We start from the raw sequence: 26,638 nt of genomic DNA on the forward strand, positions 1-26,638 counted from the left end.
TTCTTTCCTTTACTAAGGTATTATGTTTTCAAACTATCCAGTCACGGATGACCATGATGCACTTTGGTGGAATTCTGTACCTCTGGGAGATAACTGCTAGGAAGGACTCCAGGGGACCATGCCTCTCAGTTATACAGCATTAAACATGTGATCCTTAGACCAAAAAAGGCCAAAAATAAGTGTAAACACAAGGGTGATCACAATTTATTTTACAATCAGTTATACTAGATAAAGTTAATTAAAATAAGATAATCTATATTCCCCTATATTGGAGACAGCCATACACTAATTAGAAAGATGGGCACACAGCCATGCATAGGAGCAACTGGCTGATCGGTCCAAACTGTAAAGTGACTCTATACTTTGACAAACTCATAAAGGCTGTAGACAAGTACTCTACTTTTGTGAAAAAATAACAAGTCTAGCTTTTCTTTGTTTCTCTATCTTCAATCCTACCCTTTATTTTTCTGGATAGAACTACGAAGTATGTTTTCCACTAGAGACAGATTTCACAAGCCTAGCAAATGTACCTCTTTCTTTTACATCCATTTTACAACAAATAAAAGCATTTCTTTTGTAGGCAGGCAAACCAGACAGATCAAAACTGGCTTTTTCAAAGAAGCCACCACACCTGTAATGTCACTGATTGATAAGTCTCTACAACAGGATCAAATCGAAGGCAGTTGCAAAAAGCTTCATCAATGCACTAAATTTTGCCCTATATGAATACACGACACAAGCACTGGTTTATTTATACCTCCAGAGAGCTTTCTGTAGCCAGTACATGATCCAAGAGTCTCCTAGAATCCCATGATTTTACATGATTAACAGATCAAATATAAAGTTAGTAAACTGTCTCCATGCCTTCACCATATCTTTTAATCAACAGGAAGAATGAATAATAGAAAGACTATACTAATGCTATATTATCTACTCACAGATGATAGCAATTTTATAGGCAAGACTTTTAAAAACTTGTTTTCCAGTTAAAGTTATCTAGCTGTTCTGAAACACCTTGTGTTCATGTAATTTCTCAGAAGTGGCAATCATCTTTAAAAAAGCAAGGCAATAAATGTTACAGTAAGATCTTTGCATCCATAATGCTGGTAAAGCACAGCAAATCTCACCCCAAAGTTACTTGATAATGTACAACACCTTTTTTACAGCTGTTCTAGCTAATCACTGAATCACCTCACTCACCTCTATCCCCTGCCCCACCTCCTCAGCTCACAGAATTGATTTTCAACAGTCACCGAGTCCAACCCTGCTGCTAGAGGAAGGGACTTTTCACTAGATCAGGTTGCTCAAAGTCCTATGAAACCTGACCTTGAACACTTTCAGAGACAGGGCATCCAAAACTTCTCTGGGCAACCTGTTCCAGTATCTCACCAGCTTCATTGTCTAAAAGTCTGTCCTTATACTCAACCTACATCTACCCTCTTTCTGTTTAAAATCATTAACGGCCTTGGTAAAAAGCCTCTGTGCTGGTTTTGGCTGGATAGAGTTAATTTTCTTTGCAGTAAGTATGGGGCTATGTTTTGGATTTGTGCTGAAAGGTGATAACACAGGGATGGTTAGTTACTGCTGATTAGTGCTCACACAGCATCAAGGCCTCTTCTGCTCCTCATACTACCCCAGCAGCAAGTAGGTTGGAGGTGCACAAAAAGTTAGGGGTGGGGACACAGCTGACCCCAACTGGACAAAGGGACATTCCATACCACAGAACATCATACTTAGCATATAAGGAAGTGGGGAGACGTTCAGAGTGATGGCATTTGTTTTCCCAAGTAACTTTACATGTGAGAGAGTCCTGTGTTCTTGAGATGTATCAACTTGACTGAGAGCGACCAATTTCCTTGTTTTACTTGCTTGCATGCCTGGCTTTTGCTTTACTTACTAAACTGTCTCTATCTCAACCCATGAGTTTTTTCACTTTTACTCTTCTGCTTTTCCTCTCCCATCCCACCAAAGAGGGGAGTGAGCAAGTGGCTAAGTGGTGCTTAGTTGCCAGCTGGGGTTAAAATCACAATAGCCTCTCTCCATCTCTCTTAAGTCCCCTTTATAAACTGAAAGGCTACAATAATGTCTACCCAGACCCTCCTCTTCTCCAGGACAAACAAATCCAATTCTCTCAGCCTGTCCTCATAAGGGAGGCACTCCAGCCCTCCTTTGGACTCAACTGAGCAGATCCTTGTCCCTCTTATGTTGGGGGCCCCAGAGCTGCACACAGTACTCCATGTGGAGTCTCATGACAGCAGAGCAGGAGGGAAGAATCACCTCCCTTGACCTGCTGGCCACACTTCCTTTTATGCAGCCCAGGATACAACCAGCCAAATACTGGGTTATGAGTGCACATTGTTGGCTCATATCCTCTTGTTCATTCACCAGTACCCCCAAGTCCTTCTCTGCAGGGCTGCTCTCTGTCCATTCATCTCCTGCCTGTACTGATCTTGGAGACTGCCCCAACTCGGGTGAAGGACCCTGCACTTGGCCTTGCTGAACTTCATGTTATTCACGTGGGCCCACCTGTCAAGCCCGCAACAGTCCCTCTGGATGATACACATCCTTTTCCTCTAGTGAATCAACTGCACCTCTCAGCTGGGTCTCAACATGCATACTTGCTGAGGGTGCACTCAACCCCACTGTCTATGTCACTCTGATGAAGTTACTAAGTACACACCCGCAAGGAACACCACTAGTTACTGTTTTCCAGCTGGATATTGAGCTTTTGACTGTAACTCTTTAGATGCAGCCATCCAGCAAACCTGTATCTCTCCAATTATGTAGGTAACAAATGTCATACTTACACCCACTGTTATTGTGTTGCTAATTATTTAAAATAACTGTCAAGTTTAGTAATCACTTAACTAGGGTAACTTCTTAACATTCCCCCCCCCCCCAAAAATATCAAAACCAAACCCAACCTAAAACATCACCATGACCATTTTAAAAGGCTATAAAAGGTCACAAGTATCACTGACACATAGTTAATCCTAATGCACAGAAGACTGTCATAACTGCAGGACTAAAAAAGTTTATTTGCTAGGAAAAAATAACAACATAAAACTGAGGAAGAATCTCTTTCTTCACCTGTTTGTAACCACATTCTCATTCTAAAAAGAAGAGGAAGACTTGCCACCTAAATCACTCTGTCACTTAACCTGGTTGCACTTTTGATAGCTTTCTCTCCTAGAGACACTTTTTAAAAAAGAATAAAACCCCAAACAACTAACTTGCTACAATCTCAATTTATATCACACTGTAAGGCCACTCTTCCAACCATCAAAATGATGAACTCAATTATTGCATTTGCTGTTCTTTTCAAAGGAATAATTTGACCACTATCAGAGAAAATATTGCTGTGATAAACAAATGTTCTGTCTTTCTTGTTCAGTGGTAGTTTTCTCATGCTCAGTTTTCACTGCAGAGTGAGCTATGTAGTCTCCTAATGACAGCTGCCTGCTGTACTTTTTTGTAACGCATATCCATGATCAAGAAATAAACAGCTGATAATTTCATACCTCCCCACCCCCCTTTGCTTCTCCCCACTCCCATCCTACACCTCTCCCCACAAGCAGTGAAAGGTTATCTAGTGTCAGCCCACCAAATCAGGAGAAGAAGCAACAACAGCAAGGTCAGAACCTATCTTTCTCAAGAATATAAGTAGCCAGAGGCTAAAAACCAAAATACCCAAGCTTAGGCCACAACTATGCCACAAGTTAAGTTCGACCAAATGTGTACGACTCCTGGTTGTATTTAAATGACAGTAATACTATATAAATCAAATGAATGTGATTTAAGGACTTCTCAGTTATGATTAAAATCTTTACAAGGAAAGCAATAAAGACAAATTGTAACTGTTACACAGTGATATTAAAAAGCAAAAAGGGCACCTAAATAAATCTGTGGGTCAATTTGAGTGACAATTTTGTATGGTGCCAGTTACAGGACAAACTATAATGAACAAATACGAGAAAATGTGATTCTTCAAAATAATGAATCATCTTTTTTTTTTTTTTTTTAAAAAAAAGACCAAAAAAAGACCAATAGGAAGTGAGGTTTTCTTCTCAACATATTTAAGTAAGATGTCCTTGTATAACTTTTTTGGGTATTAGAAAAAAAAAAAAAAAAAAATCAGCCCCATAATCACCCTTATAACATTTCAAATCTGTGCTGTAGTTTTTGTTGTTCATTGCATGTCACACTGAAGCTGTTAGAACATTTCTAACAGTTGCCTTAAATACCTAGTGTCTGAATTTTCATGCCCAGTTAATGCTTAAAAGTCAACAAAACTGAAGTCAAATACCAGATCAAAGCCTACTTGCCCTTCTTCTCTTACAAATACAATTCTATTTCATTCCCACAGGTATTCTGCTAGAATCAAGAAGGATGATGCATCAGCTGATGGAATGAAAGTTCACTGAACCAAGTGTTTAAGACTTTGCACCGGATCTCTCCTTTGAAACCATTTATCAAAAAGATTTGTTGAAGTTACCTTTAAAATCAGTAGATATTTCAAATGAGCTACAGGAAGTTAACATTAATGTAAGCTAATCACAGGTAAACAGTTGTGAAAGTTTCAAGGTGTTTCAGAGAAATTTTCTAGTATCAGTTACTTCAGTTCTCAATGAAACGGATGAGTATTTGAAAACACCAGCATGGACTATTGCTTAGATATTTTCAAAGTTAACTGAACTTCCCCAATTATATGGGGCTGCTTAATTTCTTGAGTCTTTTAGAAAAGCACCAACTCACCATGGTTGGTGATAGAAAATATGCTGCATCATGGGTCTACAAAGTCTTTCCCTGCACAGGTCATGTACTAGTGACTTTTGCTTTTGTGCAAGTTCAATTAAAAAGCAAATAAATGAACAGAAGAATGAACATTCATTTGTAACCTTTTCATTCTCAAACTGCTGGTCTGTAGAACTCACAACCTGCAAATAATAATTTGTTATCCCTGTCCCACACTAGCTGGGGGAGAATGCACAGCTGAAGCAAAGTCTAGGACCAAGTATCAATCTACAGAACAATTCTTCACTGGTCACTTGATGCTTTTTTGCGTCATTGCTAATATTCCTTACTACAGAGTGCACAAGACTGAGATTAATTAGTCTTTCAAGGTACAAAACTTTGAATAAACCTAACTAGTCATGAGAGGATGAACACTTCATTGTATTTTCAATTTCTCTAAATAAAAAATTGCTTTAAAATACTTTGACTAACCTATTTTAGACAGCACACACAATAGCAACAGTATTAGCACTTTTGTAGTGTTTTCAAGAGATTCCTTCACAACTACTAGATGATCAGCTTCTATAAAACCATGAAATCTATAAACCCATGAAGTTTTACTCAAATTATTCATATGGTGAATAAATTTGTTTATGTTCCAGCACTGAGATGAACAAGTGCAATTCTTCCCTTAATATGTCAGTGTAATCCGAAAATGCTGATTTTGTTCCTTTTTAGAATTTTATGTAACCTACAGTTCTAATAAAACTTCAGTATTATAGACAATATTAAACACTTCGTATATACACATCTGTACAACTAATTTAATGCATGCCTTTTCAATTCATCAGCTTCTGTAACAAAAGGAAATATCCTTTTAAAACAGGAATAACAACATGTTCATAATACCATTAACATATATCTAAAAACCCCTTATAAAGTAAGAACACTTTTTACCAGCTAAAACCAAACAAAACCACCCAGAAATACCCCTCACCTGCATCAGCTCTGGACCGCTGACCTGGTGATTTTCCAAATGGGGTCTTCATTCATCTGTGTTTAAGTGAGCAGCAAAGCTGCTGGACTAGGGTGAAAATCCAGTTCTTCCCAACACTCGGAATATCTTCTTAATCTTGGAATAAGACAGCTACTTATTATCCACCATTCAATCATGAATTATTCCTTCCTCAAATGTAAAAGATGCACTTTCAGTTACAGTACTCTGAAAAACAAAACAGGTAAAGTATAAGTAGTTTGATCTGAGACTTGGTTAAGATAAAAATACTTTGTTTCACTTTAATGGTTGTTTCCATACTCAACAGGAAGCTCCTTCATATTTTATTACTCTGAAAACATTCAGCAAAAAGAGGGCACAGAGGCAAGATTTTATACAGCAAAACAAACATTAGGGCTGCTACTCTTCCCTCATATGCACAGGCAAGTTCCATATCACAGTCAACTACACATGGAAAGTTTCTTAAAAACCACTGATCTTAGTACAGTGAAGAATGACTATCTTAGAAGAAACTATACTACCCTCTATGATGGTCCAATGAAACCACAGCTAATGTCTCAAACATCCAATAAAGAAATTTGGTAAAGGAGATGGCTTCCATGGAAACACCAGGGCTGTGCAGGTAATGACAGTGACAGGAGGAGGTCCTGCGGAGGTGGGACCACACTTTTCTGAGGGTGAACTTCCCTATCTTGAGCAATTGCATAAGGAGCCAATAGAGAAGCCCTTTTTTAAAATGCATGTGCTAAGAAAGGTCATACTTGCAGGGAGGGGGGAGTAACACCCCAACAACCCCAAGCTCACTGATCCATTTACAGAAGAATTTGAAGGTACAAACTATGCAGGTACCAAAGCAAGGAGAATTTGAGAAGCACAGGCTGCACATGATGCCTAATCAGCCAAATAAGTTCAAGTGCCTACCCAGAGGAGGAGCAAGGAATTATAAAAGGACATGAGCGAAAGCCCTGGCCAGCTCCCCAACTGGACCCCTAGGCTGGTTGGGCCAACACTGGAACCAGAACTGGGGAAATCTTTCTTTCTCCCCCTCTGCCTCTCTTGCTCTCTTTTCTCCCCTTTTTTCTCTCATTCTCTATCCCTGTATCCCTGCGTATAAGGCAAGTCTTGACACGGCATGTCTGCTGCTTGTCAGCATGTGTTGCAAGGTTTGCAGTTTGTCGGTGTATGCTATGAGGTTTACTGCTTGTTGCAGAGGGTGCAAAGCTTACTGACAAAGTTCCATGCCAGTGTCTGTTGTGAACAAATAAAAACTAAGTTTTGTGAATTGAAGAATCTCTGGTGTTGTTTCACCTTAATCCTTGACCTGAGAATTGGTGAGTGAGTTGTCATCCAAGCAGTTGAGACAAGACCTCTTCACTAGAGGTAAAGTGCAAATCAACTATTTCCTTTTATTAGAAACAAGACACCCTCACACCCACGCAGCAGCAAAACTTTGTTTCATAAAAGTTAAATGTTGAAAAAAATGCAGCACAAAAGGTATGAAAAACACTGATGCCACTGCAATGACTGCTCAAGCCATCAGTTCACAGAAGATCTGCAGAATTTTTTGGCAATTCTCAACACCTGAACTCTTGAGATTCTAAAACATTTAGTCACCACATTCCTCTAGATGAAGGAAGTGACAGCTTTTTGCAGTCCTCTTCAGGATTTAATTACAGAAACTTGTGATCATCTGAAAAATTGAAGAAGTGCAAGTTAACTTATTTCAGACTGACATTTTTGGACAGGAAACATTTATCCAGACTAATCCATTACGTCAGTGCTGCACACAGTTAAAACAAGTGAGATCGGATCATCCTTTTGGCCTCATTCCCTTAAGAAATGTCATTGCTGCAATCACCTTCTCTGTAATCTCTTAATAAGAGCTCGTCTTCCCTCTTTTACTTCAGTTTTGGAACGTGCTGTCAATTTTTATGCCAGGGCTAAAAACAAGAGAAATGCCTTTAACTAGTGTCCCATTTGAGGGTAAGAAGCACCTTAGGCTCATGCCTTACTGAATAAGGGAACATAAAAGGACAGGCCTTAAGGTATGGTTAAAACTGTTAGCAGAAAAATTCATTTACATCTAACAAGCTTGTCAGTTCTTTCATGAATCACCACCATTAACTTCTAGGAACATCAAAGCAACATAGAAGAATAGGCCTAGGAAAAAACAGCAATAGGAGATGAGAGCTCTGTAATTTGCAGTTCTTAGAAAAGACCAGTACTATGTTTGGAAGGCCAAATTAAGACATTTGCAATCAAGACTTTCTGAGAACTTGTGAAATTAAAGTTAAAAATTAATTTACAGGAACTTAATATTTTTTCTACATTTCACCTCTTCTTGAAACCTACCAGTGTGTATACAACAATGCTGAACAATACCAGGGCAATAATAGCCAACTTTTAAAAAACACTTGGATATACAATAGGAAGTGTTGGGCTTTAAAACCAGGCAGCAATTAATTTAGCTTTACAGTGGGATAGGCAGGAGAATCAGGGAAAAAAGTACAACTGACAGGTTGAGATAAGAACAGTTTAAAACTAAAACAGAATGAAGAGTAACAACAATAATTGTAATGAAAATGGACATAATAAAAAAGATAATAAAACCCAAGAAAACAGAAGTGATGCACAATGCAATTGCTCACCACTCTCTGACCAATGCCTGAGCAGCAATTTGCCCCTCCTGGCCAACTGGCCCAGTTTCTGTACTGAGCATGACATCCTATGGTATGGAATATCCCTTTGGTTAGTTCAGGTCAGCTGTCCTGGCCATGCTCCCTCCCAGCTTCTTGTGCACCTCCTCACTGGCAGAGCATTTGAAACTGAAATTCCTTAAGATAAGTGCTGCTTAGTAACATCTAAACCAACAGTGTGTTATCAACATTATTCTCATGCTAAATCCAAACCAGCACTGTACCAGCTACCAGGAAGAATATGATCACAGCCGAAACCAGGACAGAAAACAATTAGCTTGCTTAACTACTTGACTAGAACTCAGCATAAGGATTGTTTTTTCTACTAAACTCAAAAATATTTTACTATGGGTTAAAACACATTAGTACAGGAGCATCACTGATTATGAAACAAACTCTGAATTCAGAGCACTACTGTGATATACTACCATATTCAGTCTCACAGGCACTGCATAAGCATACAAGAGAGATCCATTTTTTTTTTTCCCCTAGAGAGCTATTACTTGAGAATAAACTATAATCTAGCATTATATTTACTAAAAAAAAAAATAATCCCAAAACAACCAAACAAAAACCACCCAATCCCCTCAAATATAAACCAAACCACCACCTCAACCCACAAACTGTGAAAACTGTTCAGATTTAGAAATTAACATACCCTTTTTTTCAGTAAGCCATTGACCTGTTATTTAAGAAGCTGTAAATATTTCTTAACACCTGTATGTATTATATACTTTGCCCCACCAAGATTTCAATTCATGGCAAAAATATAAAGCACTATATAGATATTTTAATTTCTCTGGTTGTTAAGTAGTTATGTTTACAAAAATAACTAAAACACCAGAAAAGTGATGGTTTTCTACCAGTTAACTTTTCTTAATGGTTTGTCACCAATCATTACTATGCCACAAATTTGAAGTCATACCTCTAAAAAGGAAAATTACTTCCTAATCCTTTTAAAGTCACAATTCATTTGCTAGCACTTAATGAAGTGTTTCCCTGTTCTCTCTGAACCCCAGGACACAAGGTTACTGAAATCAAAACCAGATTCAACAGTTCAAACTGATTTTCTAGAAACTAAGCCAGTAACTGTTACTAATTCAAAACCCCACTGAGATTTTTTGCTGAAAGCAAATGAAACTTGAGTTTTCTTAAAACTAGCATTCTGAATTCAATTTGCATTTCAGTTGTACACTGATAGTTCTCAAGATAATAAAGAGGGATAAAACCTGATTTTTTGAAAATAAATGTATGTACTTTGAAAACATCATGTTTAAAGCATATGTAACTAAGTCTCACCTAATTAATTAAAAATAAACCAAACACAATAAAACGAATAACCAGGTCATTGAACGCCCTCTTAAAAATACCTTAAAATTTTAATATGGAAAATCGTTAAGAAAATTAACTCACAGAAGGCAAAACCTTTTATTACAAAGTTTTATTACAAGTGTGTAAGAATGTCATGTTCCACATAAAAGTAGAAAACAAAACCAAAACATGCTTCTAACCTATTCAATAGCAATAAGCTATACTGTTAAGGAAGAGTAGAAGGTCCTTGTTTGGATGCATCTAAGATGACTTATGAAACAACTGCAGCAGATACAGGGAAAACACCAGAAGTACTTTCATTGGATCCAAACTGACATATCCAAACCAGGTTATACTAGTCTTCACAGACTGCCAGTAACTTTCAAAAGAGAACTGCCACTGCCTACGTGTTAGGCACCGATTTCCCTAAAGCACAGGTCACCAGCAGCATGCAGCTGCATGTTAAAGACAATCATTCTTTTAACTGCAACTGATCACCAGCCCAGGTGTTTTGCTCCTTTGTTTTTACACACCTTCCTAGATCACAGTACACTTACTTAAAAAAAGTGGGAATTAGATGACTGCTTTGTCTCACCATGTTCTAATTATTGTACAGTGTTTCATAGAAGGTTAAATGTTAGACTAAGAACTCAAGCCCTACAACAAAGTTGTCAATGAGATCAGTTTTAGTAAGAACAGTACAATCATACTATCAGAGTATGGAGGAATATACAATATTAAGGCAGAAAAAATAAAGCTGTGTTAAGAAAATTACTATTTTTGCAATAAAGACGAAAGGAGGAAAACCCAGCATTCACATAAGACTGCAACTTTCACTGTGAACCAGCTTAACCTCCTCTACAAACCTGGATAGAAACATTAATATGTTTTTATATGATCTTTGAACTCCATGAAAATAGATGTAACCACCTAAAAGAATTCTCTAGCTTAACGTTCAGTTAGCATTCGTGCTTGTTTTTCTACCAAATTACACGCATTTCACTGCAACACAGAGCACTATTTTGTCTACCGCATTCTAGTGAAAGCTTCATGACCCTACTATCCATGGAAAAGGGATGTCAGTAGCACGAAAACATAGTTGCGATAATTAATGCTAATGTCATCAAACCCACAAAGATAAGTGCTTCACTCCTAAATAGTGTATCTGTCTTTTACCATCATGAACACAGAAGAAAACAGTACCAGAACACCTCTGACACCAGCTGGTGCACTCCCAACATTTGCACTTTAGTATCCTATTATGACTTCTCATGCACGCAACTCCCATGCTGGAAGTCTGCACATGTTCAGTGAAATCACAAGGCATTACAAGACCATTCTGTGGAAGAAGTAATTCTGAAATAAAATGCATCAGCTGAAGAGATTCCTTGGTAAGCACTATTTTGATTTCTGTAACTCAGCTCAGAATTGCTGGTACATCTTCCAGTTAAAGTAGTACCATGCTTTCAGCACTAACAAGTTGGATGAAGCATGTATGTTATTTAGACTCCCTAATTTTTACCATATGAACAGAAACATCCTATGCAAGTGTTCCGCATCCCCTTCCCAAAGGCAATCTTAACATTAAAATAGCTGCTAAATAACAGTGACAAAAAAAAAAAAAAAAAAAAAAAAAAAAAAAAAAGCCCAGTTTTAGTCTCTGTTACCTTTTTTTCCCCCATCCCTAAAAAAGCCCGGACACTTCCCTGTGGTATAAGAATTCAGTCCTCAAATTCCAAATTTGTTTTGAAGTATCCCACACAACCAGCATATTGGTTATTAACTTTTTTTATCCTATCACTAGGATTTTGTGTGGGTAGTAACATCTGATGTTTGAGAAGGAAGAACATACAGCTGGCAACCATGAAGAGCAATGTTTCAACTACAGATTTATGAAATGAAAGGCACCACATCAAGTACTACTATCTCTTCCCTACTGATACCCTCTGCAGTTTTTCCTCTACTGATAGATGTATTATTTGTCTACAGTTGTAAAGAAACAAGCATCACTGGCATGTAGCTGTTGTGTGCATATATACAAACACACAGAAACGCACATGTATTTGGTTGGACAGGGCTTTGAGCAACCTGACATAGTGAAAGACGTCCCTGCCCATGGCAGGGGAGTTGGATTAGATGATCTTTAATGGTTCCTTCTAACCCAAACCACTGTGATTCTATGGTAGATATAAAACCACGAAATTTTAAGTTATTTTCACACTACAATGCTATAGTGATGCAACTGCAGATTATTCAGCAGAAGACAAAGAATCTGAAATCTGTGCAAACTATTTCTTGTTGGTTGGGTGTCTATTCAAGTGACTTTTGTTGACAATGGGACTGCAAATACTGTACAGTTTCTGCTAAACAGAAAGCACCGCATGTATACACTCCAATTCTAGGGATCAGACTGATACTTTACGATGATTCTGGAATGGAATAAAAATGTTTTTAACCTTTCAGCAAACTCCTGTATTATAATAATGCAAGAGAGCACACACTGCAGTTTATATTAATAAATAATTATTTATTAAAACATTTTTGAATAAATGGACAGACTCTTTACCATAATACAGAACAAAAAAGGGTTTGCTCTAGTTCTGAAGAACTTCATATTATAGCATAAAACCAGGGAAGTTGACATAATTGAGGAATCCTAAAAAAACCTGAAAACACTATACTAGAAAAACACATATCAACAGTAATAATATTTTGAAGAACTGTCCCAATGATTCAGAATTAGATAAGTAGCTTTACAAAGGCTACTACCCTTCCAGAAGTTGTCTCAATCAACAGTTTGAACAAGTTTTGTCTAAGCCATCTTTCAGCACATGTCCTTACCATGGGTCTACTAAAACTGGAAACAATACTTCAGGTAAAATGTGGATTTTAAAATAGTTTTTTTTAAAATCAACTTCATTGAATTAAAGCATTAGTATGGTTTTACAAGATGTCTTGGTTTCGGCTGAGAATTAATTTTCTTCTTAGTAGATGGTACAGTGGTCTGTGAGAATACTGTAGATAACACACTGATGGTTTAGTTGTTGCTAAGCAGCACGCACCCTAAGTTAAGGATTTATCCGTTTCCCATACTCTGCCAGGTGCACAAGAAGCCATGAGGAAGCATGGCCAGGACAGATGACTCCAACTAGCCAAAGGGATATTCCATAATATAGAACGTCATGCTCAGTACAGAAACTGGGCCAGTTGGGCAGAAGGGGCTAATTGCTGCTCAGGCATTGGTCAGTGAGTGATGAGCATCTGCACTGCATCACTTCTCTTTTCTTGGGTTTTATTATCTCTTTTATTATGCCCCTTTTCATTACAATTGTTGTTGTTACTCTGTTTTATTTCATTTTAGTTTTAAACTGTTCTTATCTCAACCTGTCAGTTTTACTTTTTCCCGGATTCTACTGCCCATCCCACTGGGAGGGGGGAGGAGTGAGTGAGCAATCAGCTGCTTGATTGCTGGATGGGGTTGAACCATGACGCAAGAACCCATGCATAACTCCCAAAGACTGCATTCAAAATTCTTACACAGAAAAAAAAGGAAGGAACGGCTAGAGAGAAAAATCTGAAAGTATAATTTCCAGTGTTTCCTCTTCAGGCTTTTTTCTTCTTGATTTAGCAAAATGTAGCTGTTACTGAGACAACAGTATAGTTTGGTCATTTCCACTGCATTTTCCTCATGACATCATTAAAGCAGTCTGTCTCACTTAATCCAGTTTAGAATTTAAGAACTCTTATGTTTGCAACAGATGTAATTTGAAGTAAACTCTGACAGTGTATAAATCAGTCACTTCATAAAGTCAGCGGTAAGAATTTCATTAGAGTCAGTATTAAACAACAGTATTTAACAAACTTGGTTATCTTTTTTAATGTCAGGGACTTATTGATCACCCTCTCAGCATCCAAGTATCATCTTGCAAGACTAATTTTCAGAAACTTCCACACCACAGTTCTAAATTGTAATAAAAGAGCCAGTAAAGAAAGCAGGAGAGCACAGGTTTCTCAGCCCCTATGTTAGAATGCACCCATTTCTGATTTTTTAAAAAAATTGTTACAGGTTAAATGCTAAAAAGATGTTATTTCCTCCAAAATTTTGTAAATAATTTTTAGCCTTGTCTGCATTACTCTTATGCTTACATAACTAGTTATTGTGGGAGACGCAAGGTACAAAATGAAGTGTGTTCTTGTCTGCATTAAAGCACTGATCCATGAATAGCCTGGAACACAAAAAAAACCCCCACAAGTAGGATTTTTCACTTTCTACGAAAAACACCAAACAGAAAACCAAAAGCCAGAGTAATCGCACTGGACACTACCACCCTAGACAACTGCTCTAAATTACAGGAAGAACACACTAGATTGTTTGGACATATTTTGCTCGCATCTGTGGTCCCTGAAAAGCCCTGGATTACTTAGGAGAGAAATCAATTTCAGGAATTTAATTCTAAGCACCCTACAACCAAGTGTAGGGTGTTCATCTTACACGTTCACAGAAGTATACATTGTATTCCTAAAATAAATAAAGTCTATAGGTGAAAAACACCCTTAAACTGTGAGATTTCCCAAATGTTCTCTAAACTAAGACAACAGTCAATGGATCTGACTTATGCCACATTAGTGAAACTGATCATTAAAGCTTTGTTGTGTAGAAATTAAGCACTGAAGGAGGCAAAGTCTCTCCAGGTAGCAAGAATGACTTTCCTGAAAATTTGAGTATCTAGAATTAAACTCCTACTTCTTACAAATATACACCAAGGTGGCACTTTCTGAAGTGCATCTAAATGTTACTGCAATCAAAGGATTATTTCAGACTTTCTGGTCAACAGCAAATTATGGTGTCATCTCATTCTCACCTGACTGGCACGCTATTTTATGCTAGTCCTTGGTATATATTCTAAACCCTGTATCTGACATGAATGTAGGATTTTGGTCCCCAAAAGTGACAGTCTTCACAAGTGGCATACCATAAATATAGTTCCAAGGGATTCTCCATGAAATGCATTGCATTTTCACATATCAAATATTTTACTCAGTGGGCCATAATGGAAGCTGAGAGCACACAGTAAAAGTGTCCAAGATAAACTGCCTGGAAATGACTCAACTAGCAGGTCAGCTGTTCACCTGGCAGAGCCTAATAGCTATCTGAACACCTGTACAGTGAAAGCACAGAAGTACCTCAGATGTATTTCAAATTACCATCTTTTTCTTTCCAATCATGATTAAAGTTATTAGAGAAACTATGCTAGGGCACATGGAAAATAAGGAGGTGACTGGTGACGGCCAACATGGTTTCACTAAAGGCAAATCATGCCTGACAAATCTGGTGGCCTTCTATAACAGGGTTACAGTGCTGGTGGATAAGGGAAGAGAACTGACATCATCTACCTGGACTTTGCAAAGTATTTGACAATGTTCCACACAATATCACTGTCCTTAAATTGGAGAGACATGGATTTGATGGATGGACCACTTGGAACTGGCTGGATGGTTGCACTTTAAGAGTTGCAGTCAACAGCTCAATGTCCAAGTGGAGAGCAGTGATGAGTGGTGTTCCTTAGGAGTTCATACTGAGGCAAATGCTGTTTAACATCTTTGTCGGTGATATGGACAGTAGGACTGAGTGCATCCCCAGCAAGTTTGCCAAGCTGTGACATGCTGGAGGGAAGGGATGTGCCATCCAGAAGAACCTGAGAGCTGGGCCTGTGCAACCTCATGAAGGCCAAATACAAGATCCTGCACATGGGTAAAGGCAATTCCATGCACAAATACAGGCTGGGTGATGAGTGGATTGAAAGCAGCCCTGCAGAGAAGAACCTGGTTGGTGTTTGGTTGATGAGAAGCTCAGCATGACCGCAATGTGCACTTGCAGCCCATAAAACCAACTGTATCCTGGGCTGCATCAAAAGAAGCATGACCAGCAGATCAAGGGAAGTGATTATGTCTTTCTACTCAGGTCTTGTGAGACCCCACCTGGAGTACTGTGTCCAGCTCTGGGGCCCACAGCATATGAAGGACATAGACCAGTTGGCAAAAGTCAAGAGCAGGACCATAAAGCCAGTCAGGGGGCTGGAGCACCTCTCCTATGAGGACAGGCTGAGACAGTTGGGGTTGTTCAGCCTGGAGAAGAGAAGGCTCTGGGGAGACCTTACAGCAGCCTGCCAGTACTTACAGGAGGTCTACAGGAAACATGGGGAGGGACTCTGTCAGGGAGACTAGTGATTAGGATGAGGGGTAACTATTTTAAACTGAAAGAGGGAAGAAGAAATTCTTTGCTGTGATGGTGGTGAGACACTGGAACAGGTTGCCCAGAGAAGCTGTGGATGCCCCCTTCCTGGAAGTGTTCAAGGACAGGTTAGACGGGGCTTTGAAGCAACCATTCTTAGCAAACAAAAACAGAAGTGGAAGCCTGATCCATCAGAGACCTGAACCATTTCCTACAGTTTTCTGCATATAGATTTAGATAGGAATGTCAACATAACCTGTACAAAGTTCCATTATTCACTCTCCAGTAACTGTCCAAGTAGTTCAGGAAACCACTGTGTGGGAAACCTTAATGTGCAGTTATGGTAATGAACCCTACTCTAAAATTCTACAGAGCTATAAGGTCAATGCACAAAAAGTCTTCCCATAAAGAGATTTCTTTTCTAGCATGAAATTAAGATCATAGGATAAGGACAAAGGATAGAATTGATCAGAAGATTCAAAATACCTTAACTGATAACAAGTGAGCTACATCTACTTTCTTGCTGACTTCATAAATGATCAGAGGACTACTTTTAGAGAACACCACGACTGACAGTAAGAAGAAAGTTAAGTGCTTCACAGTTACCCTACAGAGACTGCCACCAAGAAGTTATGAAGTTGAACTGGATGTCTCTGACACTTAACATAGAAAGACTTGTAAATGTTCTCAGAGGCTACACATTATGCCTCAGTGTCATCAACACCTCATGCAGCAGCAAAATGTAGTTGACAAATAACTGAGTGACAGTTTTGACACTGACATTAAGTAAAAGTTTTAGAACTAAACTGCATCACTTGGGTTATATCAGAATCAATTTATACATTAAAATTTGTCTAAAACTATGGCTTCAGATTCTTGTAAGAGAGTAAGACTCTTCAGTGAAAGAGGAACAAGAATCCCAATATCATACATTTTTGACCCATGAAATCTGAGAGAAGCTTACTTCACAACATATGTTAAAACTATGAGACATTTTTCCCTTGATCTTACTTCAGCAAATTCTGTTTTACTAAGAACACTGTAAAAACACATCCCACAAATTACAGAACTGCAGTGTGAACTGTTGTAGCCCAAGCTGTTGAAATTACAAAATAACATTATAACTAATGTGTGCAAAATTTCATATTTCAGAGCAATAAAAAACTGCTCAAAGGATATGCAAACTAAACACAAAGCAAAGAAGCAGCATACAGCACAATAAATTCTGAAAACAATCTAAAATATTTGAACCTTGTCCAAAAATTGTATTTAAGAAAAGTCAATACAGAAATCAAACCCTGGAAATAGCAAAGTTAAATTCAACTTTTTTTTGCATACAAACACTGCTTGAGAAGTTAAAAAATACTCCTAAACTATTTAGAATTTTTTGTAAGACTTAATCTACAGAACTCTGGAAAATTTCCCTCTTACTCTAAGCATGTAAATCATTATGAACTTTTTTCCTAGTAGGATCATTGGAACTTGTCACAATGCATTGCTATTTAATAAAGAGTTAAATATTAAAGGCAAAGTCATGTACTCCTTACATTTGTTTCACTCCAATCATACATGGCTTTCTTTGTAAAAACACAACTAATTCTTTCCATGTTCTTTAGAGCTTTGCTCTTCTTTTATTTCACATATTAAGTACATGGATAATAACTTTTTTTTTTTAGAGGTGAGCTAAGCTTTAATGAACACTAAACACAAGCTACTATTAATACTGCATATGCACATTCAAGAACTTCTGTTGAGGATATCAGATTAAGAAGTCTGTGGCACTGACAGCGTGCCTGGCTCTGCCCACATTTATTACACATCAGTTACCCTTTCAGACTGGCTAGATCTCTAACTGTCAAAATCACTTGTCACTCTACCATAATTTCTAAATCTATCTGCCACTCCGGAATACTGAATCAAAGCAAACGAGGAAGTCCTTTACTTTTCTAAACTTTGTTTAAACACCTTACTTCCCAACACTGCCTCACACTCTCTGCATTATCCTCCCTGACATCAGCTTCCAGTCTTCCTTGTGTTTATGTATTTTACCATTGCTTCACAGAAAAATTCCTGCAAGTCATTTGCTAATGACCATTTCAACCAGCTGATCAACATTTTCTTTACATAGTCCCTCATACAGATATCCTCTTGGGATCACTGCAGCATTTTTTCTGTCCTAGCCTGTTTGCAAAACTAGCTGCAGTACATCCTTCTCTGTAGTTTCTGGTTTCTCATTAAGGGCTACTTGTCACAAACAAAACTTCTAGCGATTACCTCTGAAAAACTCTGCATTTCAGTCAGCAATGTTTTTTTTTTTTTTAAGCATAAAGCAGAACACAGAATACAAACAGAAAAGGTCTCACTGGTCATCTTCAGCAGGACAAAAAATTACTGTTTTACCAATTATTAGACCTAGCATAAAGGACACAGCCAGCATAAAGATGAACCAACCAGTAACCAAAGTGTATTTGATACAAAAGGTCAGTACGTGGGTGAGCGCTGGGGGTACAAAAAAGTCAGTCCGATTATACATAATCAACATCAATCCCACTGATCCCAACAATGACACCACATGACCAACAATGGGTGGAATAAATGGTGAAATGCAGTCTCCCATAGAGGGGACAGGAGACAACCAAGTCAGCAAGCCAAATACATAAGACCAAGGAAGCCACACATTGAATCTCTACAGAGCCCATGTTTACAAAAGCCAGACCTGACTGGAGCCCAGTCCCAGGGAGGCAGGAGGTCCTTCCCCAACAGGGAACTCTGCACAGTGCATCCACCTCACAGACAGACACTGCCCTTCCTGCAAGGGGTCCCAGCTTTTACCCCTCAGTGGGACACCTGACCCTTGTTTCCTTAATGCAGACACCTGGGGCTCCTTTACCCAATGGCTCTGTCTGCAAGGCCGGCACCACCCTGGAGGGAAGCCTGAAGGTAAACTCACCCCCCTTCGTGAAGGGCTGTGGGAATCACCCATATGTCAGCCTTAATTTGGGGCTTGGGGTTGAAACCCCAGCATTTCACTGACACACTACCGAATTACAGTTGCAACCCTATCCAGCCCACACAATGCTGAAGAGAAAGAAAATTTAGGACTTCGGGAGCTCTGCTGCCAAACCCCAGTGGATGTTTGCTAAGTACACATGCACAGGAATTGCTCAGTGCTTATTTGTTGAAGTATTTAATTAGCAGCTCGCTATTTTTTAGTAAAACACATTATGTCTTTATCAAAGACATTATACTCGTTTCACCTTTCTAACTTGAAGGTTAAAGTATTGGATCAAGAAGGCTACAGTTTCTTTGTGCAGAAAAAATTTAAAACTATTTTTTCTAGTTATATCATCATGAAGATAATGAAGCAATTTTGACTGAAGTTTAATTAGAAGTCAACTCCAAAGAGATTAAAGTATACATCCAGAAAAAGAGATGCAAGTCTTAATGGTCAATCTCAGGCAGTCAAAAAAAAATTGCAAACAAGCCCTCCCAAACTTGAACATGAAGTGACTTCCAGCATAAACAGAACCATGGGCCAACTCACAGCACCACTGTCCCCAGTATCACAGAATACCTATATGCCTTCTTTAGAAGCACTTCCCAACCACAATATCCTCCCACCAGTCCAAAATGCAGTAGAAGAAAGCCATTTTTAATGCCTAATCTTATACCAATGTATTCTGATCAGCTCCTACACATTGTTCTTCCCTTCATTTTGTTAGAACATGCATGTTTCTTCATAAATGTTTAGAACCAGTGGTCCCTTTTCACCTTCTACCCTATGATCTCTCGTTTACAACTAAATTCATTATGCCACACAAATTAATAAAAAGCCTGTAGCAGAAATTCAGTTCATCAGCTACTACTTTAAAAAAAATCTAAAAGATGAAGATGCTTTCTAACACATTAGCAGCTCTTAGCTCAAACATTCATTGCAGTGAAGTACTAGGCCTTCATTAATGAACCACATTTGTCAGAAAACATTAATTGATATTTGATAAGTCATAAATCATCTTAAGTACTCAAGTTTTAGTCAGCCAATAGCAAAATGCAGGGCACACATAAGCAGGTAGACTGCAATTTTTTATGTTTAAAAGAGAAAATGTTTTAAAAATATTATTTAAAACATTAGTTAAGCTATCCAAACTGTTGCCCTTATACTTTAAGTAACAGTACTATTTTCCATTATAATACATAAAATTCAACAACTCACACACTTGCTCTTGTATTAGTAGTCATAACTTTAAGAACAGAAGAGGTGGTACAGGATTTGGAAGTGGTTTTTAAATTTCCTTCCCATTTATATTAAGTAATTTTACCAAAATCCGTAAATCAACCAAAATTAGTTAATATCAAGAAGCAAAGTCCTGTCAAACATTTCACTAGCCTTAACTTCACCAGCCTTTCTCTGTTTAGTGAATATGCAACTGAAAATACTTGATTAATATGAAAACAAACACTACTCAGAATGAATTTCAAGCACATGTATCCACATATACACAACTGTGTACAGCAAGAGGAAGAACTATACTGGTGAATTCAAGTGACCTCCTTCACCTTATGGGTTTAAAAGGTTGAACAGCTCCAAACACTGGAAGAAATTTGCATACTATAGCTGAACACAAAAGATGATTATCACATATGATAGATAAGCACTTTGCACACATTTAGTTATAGACAGTCTTGAGGTATACAGAATGAGTTAGACAACCAATACTTCTAGAGAAAGGGAAAAAAGCTTTCCTATTTCATTGTTAAAGTCAGCAAAATAATTAAAGCTATCAGTTGTAAATCTCCAGGAAATTCATTCCTGTTCCCTGTATTGCAGGGGACAGCTTCCCTTTTACAGGAGGCAATCACATCGAATTGTTCTTTCTGACTTTATTACTATTCATTGCTTTGTTGAAAGAGAACAGACACGTAAGTATACGACTACTAACTGCACAGAAGATTCTTCCCTGTTTTCTGCAGCTAAAGAAGTTTTCAGAGCAGGAACAGTTCACATTTAGTTTTCTTATTTCCAATAGTATCTTTTATCACACTTAAGGCATGCCTTCTACTCTACATGGCATACAACTTGTCACAACAAAATCTACTGGTATTAGAAACACTTCAGGCATTGTAAGTATCATTTTAGAAGCCAAATATTCCAGCTGTTAACAATGCACTGAACACTTGGCCCAATTTTTCAGCAACGCAGCATCTCCCTCTCGTGCTGTTTTTAATAAAATTCAAGTATTCCAAAATCCATCTCCACCTTCTTTACCAATACAGCTGTTTCTAGAAGGCCTTCAGAAACACAAGTATGCCTCACAGTAGCTAGTTCCACCAGCAGTGCATTGCACTATTGATTTTATTTTTTAAATGAAGTTACTGTAATTCAGCCTCAGGCATGTGAGTTGCACTGCCTTACAAAATAGTCATACATAAATAAGGCTGAATCTTGCTAGTCCACTAAAACAAGAGCTAACTTTTCTATGTTTAAATGTCAAGACCAAAAAGATGTCAGGTCACCTGTTTTAACATGGAGGTTATGCAATCATGTATTTTAAAACTCTCCATTTACATTACATTTAACATCTACAGAACTGTAAAGCTGGCTAGGATCAAGTTCCTCTGCTGAGGTTTCCTACTGTTACTGATCTGTTATTAATTTGAGCTGATTTTAATGATTTTGATTTAAATAAGGAATGATTAGGCCTAATCAATTAAATGGAATTTAATAGGAGTATCGGTTTTATTATAGTTAGAAAAAGATAGTTGTGTAATGTTTTAAGTAGCCATAGAAACACTGCATTTAGTTTAGAATAACCATACAACCAGTCATGCTGCTACAAAGTCCACTGTAAAGTCCCAGGCTAAGGCCTCATAGGCCAGTAATAATCACTAACCAGATTTCTATTCAAAGAGTAAGATTCATAACCAGGTACTATTGTTAGGCTGTTCGGTAAGGACGATTTATTGCCCTGTTGACCAGGATGTTCTAAAGGATACATTGTGAAGGGACCTTGAAGCATGTTAAAATTGTAGTGTGAGCCAAAGTCCTTGAGACAAGGACTTTGGAGGGTCTTTCTTTTGAGTCGGTGGTCCATGGTGGTCATAAAAGCAGCCCCTCAACTCAATTTAAAGACAAAATGCACATGACCGGAAAGGGTGGGATTAAGAAAATGAATGATGAGAACTGATATGACTATGTGTGAGAATCTGTTCACTATGCATCATTATAGCCTATATAACCAGTATGCCACATGAGTTAGGTGTGTACTGTTGGTGAGACGACTCCCCTGCGCACCCGGCTGTTAATAAAGAAGTGTCTGCTTATCTGCATTACATTGGTGTCACTAAGTTTTTATCCTATTTGGTGACAGTTTCTGGTGACCCATATGGGACCTCACTAAGAGAGACTGGAGGAATCGGGGACCTGGCTGGTTCCAGCTGGCACCAAGGAATTCTCAGGGATACTCACTGATCCCTGATCCGTAAAGCTCTTTGCAACACACCCTGGAATTGGTAAGACACTTCTTATTTGGTTGGGAACGTCTGCCCATCAAACACAGAAAAAGCTGCACAGGGTTGGACTAAGGGTGCATTTGGACTGGGAGACTAGGTGTCTGCCCACGAGACATAAGTGAAAGCTATTGCAGGGTTTGACAAATTTTGGTATTGCAGAAACCTATACGCTAGAGGGGTTTTGTTGGTATCTGTCTATTTTGGTGTTTGTATCTGTTTATCTAAAAAAAAAAAATTGCTGACGTTTGTGTGAGTTTGAGACATACAATTAAGTATGAAGAGAGTGTGGAGTTCAGATCTGTCATTCTGTTATCCCATGAGGGGTGCAGCCAGAGAAGAACAAAGTGAAAGACTGAGTGATTGTGTATGAATTTCAAAATAGTTTGAAATGGCAGCTGAACACATTTGTTCAAGAGTAAGAGTGTTGGTAATTGGCTTCTGATGAAAAAGTACTGAAGACTTCTCCATTAGGATGTCTGTTAGCACACTGGGGAGAAATACATGATGACTTATGTAAAAGTCAAATGGTAAGAGTATTGTAATCATTGGTGACGTCTGTATGTTTTGGAAGATCAGGAAAAGTGGCCTACCAATGGAACTTTGAGCTATAACACTGTATTACAGTTAATGTTGTTTTGTAGAAGGGAAGGAAATCGGAATGAAGTTCCATACATAGATTTGTTCTTTTATTTGAGGAAATGAACTGATTGGCAGACAATGTAAATTGATTAGTTCAGATAATTTCATAATGGCTTTGACTTCTGAAAACAAGAAAATAAATGTTTCTGCATGTGATATTGGCAAAAGGTGCTTAAAACATCTCCCAAAAAAAGATGAAGTAGGACCAGAATTTTTTTTATATATATATATACATATATATGTGCCCTCCACAAGGAGAATAGAGACCTCAGAGACAGGGATATGGAAGTAAAAGAGATAGTGAATCAATAGAGATGCCAGTCAGAAAGTAGTGGAATAGAAGATGAGGATGAGGGACTGGCTGCAGCTGTAATTCATATTCCTGTATCTAGGAGAACCAGGCAGCAGACACAGGTAATAGCCCCTTTGAGACAAGGGGGTCATGACGGACCAGTATATGTAATAGTGCCTTTTTCAGTTATGAATCTGATGTCTTGGAAATAGGCTGCAGGGACTTACAGGGAAGATCCTGAGAGAACAGGCAGAATAGCGACACAATTATGCAGGACCCAGACTGGAATGATTTGAATATTAGAGAACTTACTGAACAGGATGGAGAAACAAACAGCATTGAGGACTGGTAAGTGGCAGTTATATGTAGGATGATCAATGGAACTTTAGAGCAAAATTTTCCTTCTGGAGATCCACAGTGGGATCAATGATGGGGAGCATAGACAAAGATTAAATTGATATCAGAAATGGGTTCTGTATGGGGTAAACCAATACTTAAATCTGTGAATTGGTAAGACAGGTTAAAAATGAATCTCCCTCTGCATTTCTCGAAAGACTGAGGAAGTTGCAAAAAAATACACGGATTTGAGGGGAAACAGAAGCAGCTCAGATGCAAGTGGCCTTGATCTTTATGGGGCAGTCTGCATCAGATATAAAAAGCTCCAGAAACTAGAGGGAGAAGATTCACAAAATGTGAATAAGATGTTGGAGGCTGCATGAAAAAATCTGTAATAGTCGAGAGAAAGAGAAGAAGAAAACTAGAGAAAACAGGCTACTGATTGTAATAACAGGAGCACTAGTGAGAGGCCAAGGACACGCGAGAGGACAAGGGGCTACTGCAAAAAGAGGATTTGTGAATACTGGGAACTGAAATTTTAATGCACCCGTCAGTGTGCTTATTGCAGAGAAGGGCGGCATTGGAAACAAGAACATCCAAAGATGAGGGGTGGTCAGCAAGAGGCAGCAAGAGTAATGACCCTAGATGCATGAAGGGGACTGGAGGGGAATTCAGCTGAACCTCTGGTTGCAATTAAGCTAAGAGAAAAGGAGGTTAAATTTCTTGTAGATACAGGAGCAACATTTTCAGTTTTGAATACCTGTGAAGGAAAATTAGGAATCAAAATGGCAAACATAAGAGAAGTGACAGGAAAGGAAGAAGACAGGCCATTCCTTCAACCCCTGGATTTGAAATTTGGAAATAATTACACAAATTCTTGTATGTACCAGAATGTCCAGTACCTAAGGAAAAGACTTACTGTATAAACTAAATGCTCAGATTGTTTTTTAAGAAGGGGAACTTTTTCTAAAAATACCTGAGTCAAAGATAGGAGAAATCCTGATGATAAAGGAAAGAATAAAAGAACACGAAATTCCGCAGGAAGGAGATCTAGCAATAATCCCTACTGTATGGGAAACATACAGTAAATATAAAAACTGACAAATCAAAATTAGCACTACCTGTGAAAATAGAAATGAAAGAAGGTGTGTTCTGGTTTCGACCAGGATGAAGTTAACTTTCCCTAGGCTGAGAGGGAGCACAGCTAGGAGGCCGGTGCCATCAGTCCCTGGAGTGTTTCATCCCATGTGATGCCATGCTCAGGGATACAGGTGGGCGCGGGCTCGCTCTGGCGCCACCATTTTCGGGTTCCGGTCTGGTCGCGTGTTGCTGGGGGGTGATCGCCGTGCTCCGTAAGCCACTGCTGCATTTTACCCATTTCTTTTGCACTCACTATTGTTACTGTTGTTCTTTTGTTATATTTAGTAAATCCTTTATTTTTATTCAACCTACGAATTCTCTTTGTTTTGTCCCTCCCCTGTTTCACCAGGGAGGGGGAGGGTGAACGGCCGGCCACATGGCGTCTGGCTGCTGGCCGAGTTCAAACCTCAACAAGGTGCAAGACCAGTGAGAATTAAACGGTATCCAATTAAACCAGAAGCTAGGCAGGGGATTAAGAAATTGACTGACAAGTTTTTAGAACACAAAATTCTTGAGGAATGTGAATCTGAATATAATACCCCAATTTTACCAGTCAGAAAACGTTCAGGGGAATACAGATCAGTACAAGATTTAAGAGCACTGAATCAGGTAGTTAAGGATGTTTATCCTGTAGTGGCAAAACCATATACTTTGTGGACAGCATTAAAAGAGACCCATCATTGGTTTACAGTGCTTGATTTGAAGGATGCTCTCTTTTGCCCTTGGAGAAGGAAGCAGAAAATTGTTTGCCTTTGAGTAGGAAAATCCACAAACGGGACAAAAAATGCAATTAACATGGACAAGACTACCCCAAGGATTTAAAAATAGTCCAACCATTTTTGGAAATCATTTGGCAAAGAAACTTGAAGTATGGAAACAAGATGATTCATGGTCAAAGACTGGACACTTACTTTTTGCAATATGTGGACGACATACTAATTGTTACAAAAAAAAAAAGATCCACCTGTAAAAAGGTAACAACAGAACTTTTAAATTTTCTTGGACTAAACAGGTACAAGGTATCCAGAAATAAAGTCCAAACAGCAAGCCAGACTGTAATATATCTGGGCTTTGAGATTTCAAAAGGACAATGGCAACTGGGAACAGAATGTAAGGAAGCCATTTGTGGCATACTGGAGCTGAAAAGCATTTGTGAACTAAAGGCCTTTCTGGGAATGGCCGGGTGGTATCATCTTTGGATAATGAATTACAGTCTAATAGGTAAGTCATTGTATGGAAGCTCAAAAGAACCTTCACTTTGCATGGGGCCCGCATCAGAAACAGGCCTTTAAAGATTTAAAACGAGCTCTAACGTCTGCACCTGCCCTGGGACTTCCAGATTTAGCCAAAGATTTTCAGTTGTTTGTTCATGAAAGACGTCATCTTGCACTAGGTGTGCTGGCCCAGAGAATGGGAAGTGGGAAGAGACCAGTTGGATACTTTTCCAAACAGTTGGATACTGTGAGTAAAGGATGGCCTGCTTGCCTTCAAGCAGTTGCTGCTACAGTAATGCTTATTCAAGAGGCCCGGAAATTGACTTTGGGAAGAACTGTAACAGTATATGTCCCACATATGGTGATAACTGTTTTAGAACAAAAGGGGGGACATTGGTTGTCCCTGAGCAGAATGATGAAGTACCAGGTGGTCCTGACTGAACAAGACAATGTAATTTCAAAAACTAAGCTGGTAAACCCTGCAGTTTTTCTAAATTTTACACAGGAAGAAGGGCAGTT

At 38.5% G+C, this 26,638-nt stretch overlaps 1 protein-coding gene across 6 annotated transcripts in view; it reads right to left on the reverse strand.

The window, feature by feature from the left end:
* SPIN1 (spindlin 1) overlaps nt 1–26,638 on the reverse strand; it is a 66,570-nt gene that overhangs the window by 20,468 nt on the left and 19,464 nt on the right. For 5 of the 6 annotated variants that reach the window (XM_074931973.1, XM_074931975.1, XM_074931977.1 and 2 more), the window contains exon 2: nt 5,732–5,956. In XM_074931973.1, coding sequence (XP_074788074.1) covers nt 5,732–5,783 — 52 coding nt within the window. In that variant the 5' untranslated portion in view covers nt 5,784–5,956. The remainder of the gene's footprint in view (nt 1–5,731; nt 5,957–26,638) is intronic. The other variant, XM_074931978.1, reaches the window with a different exon arrangement.

This window comes from Athene noctua, chromosome Z (genome assembly GCF_965140245.1).
Source record: "Athene noctua chromosome Z, bAthNoc1.hap1.1, whole genome shotgun sequence".
Lineage (NCBI taxonomy): Eukaryota > Metazoa > Chordata > Aves > Strigiformes > Strigidae > Athene > Athene noctua.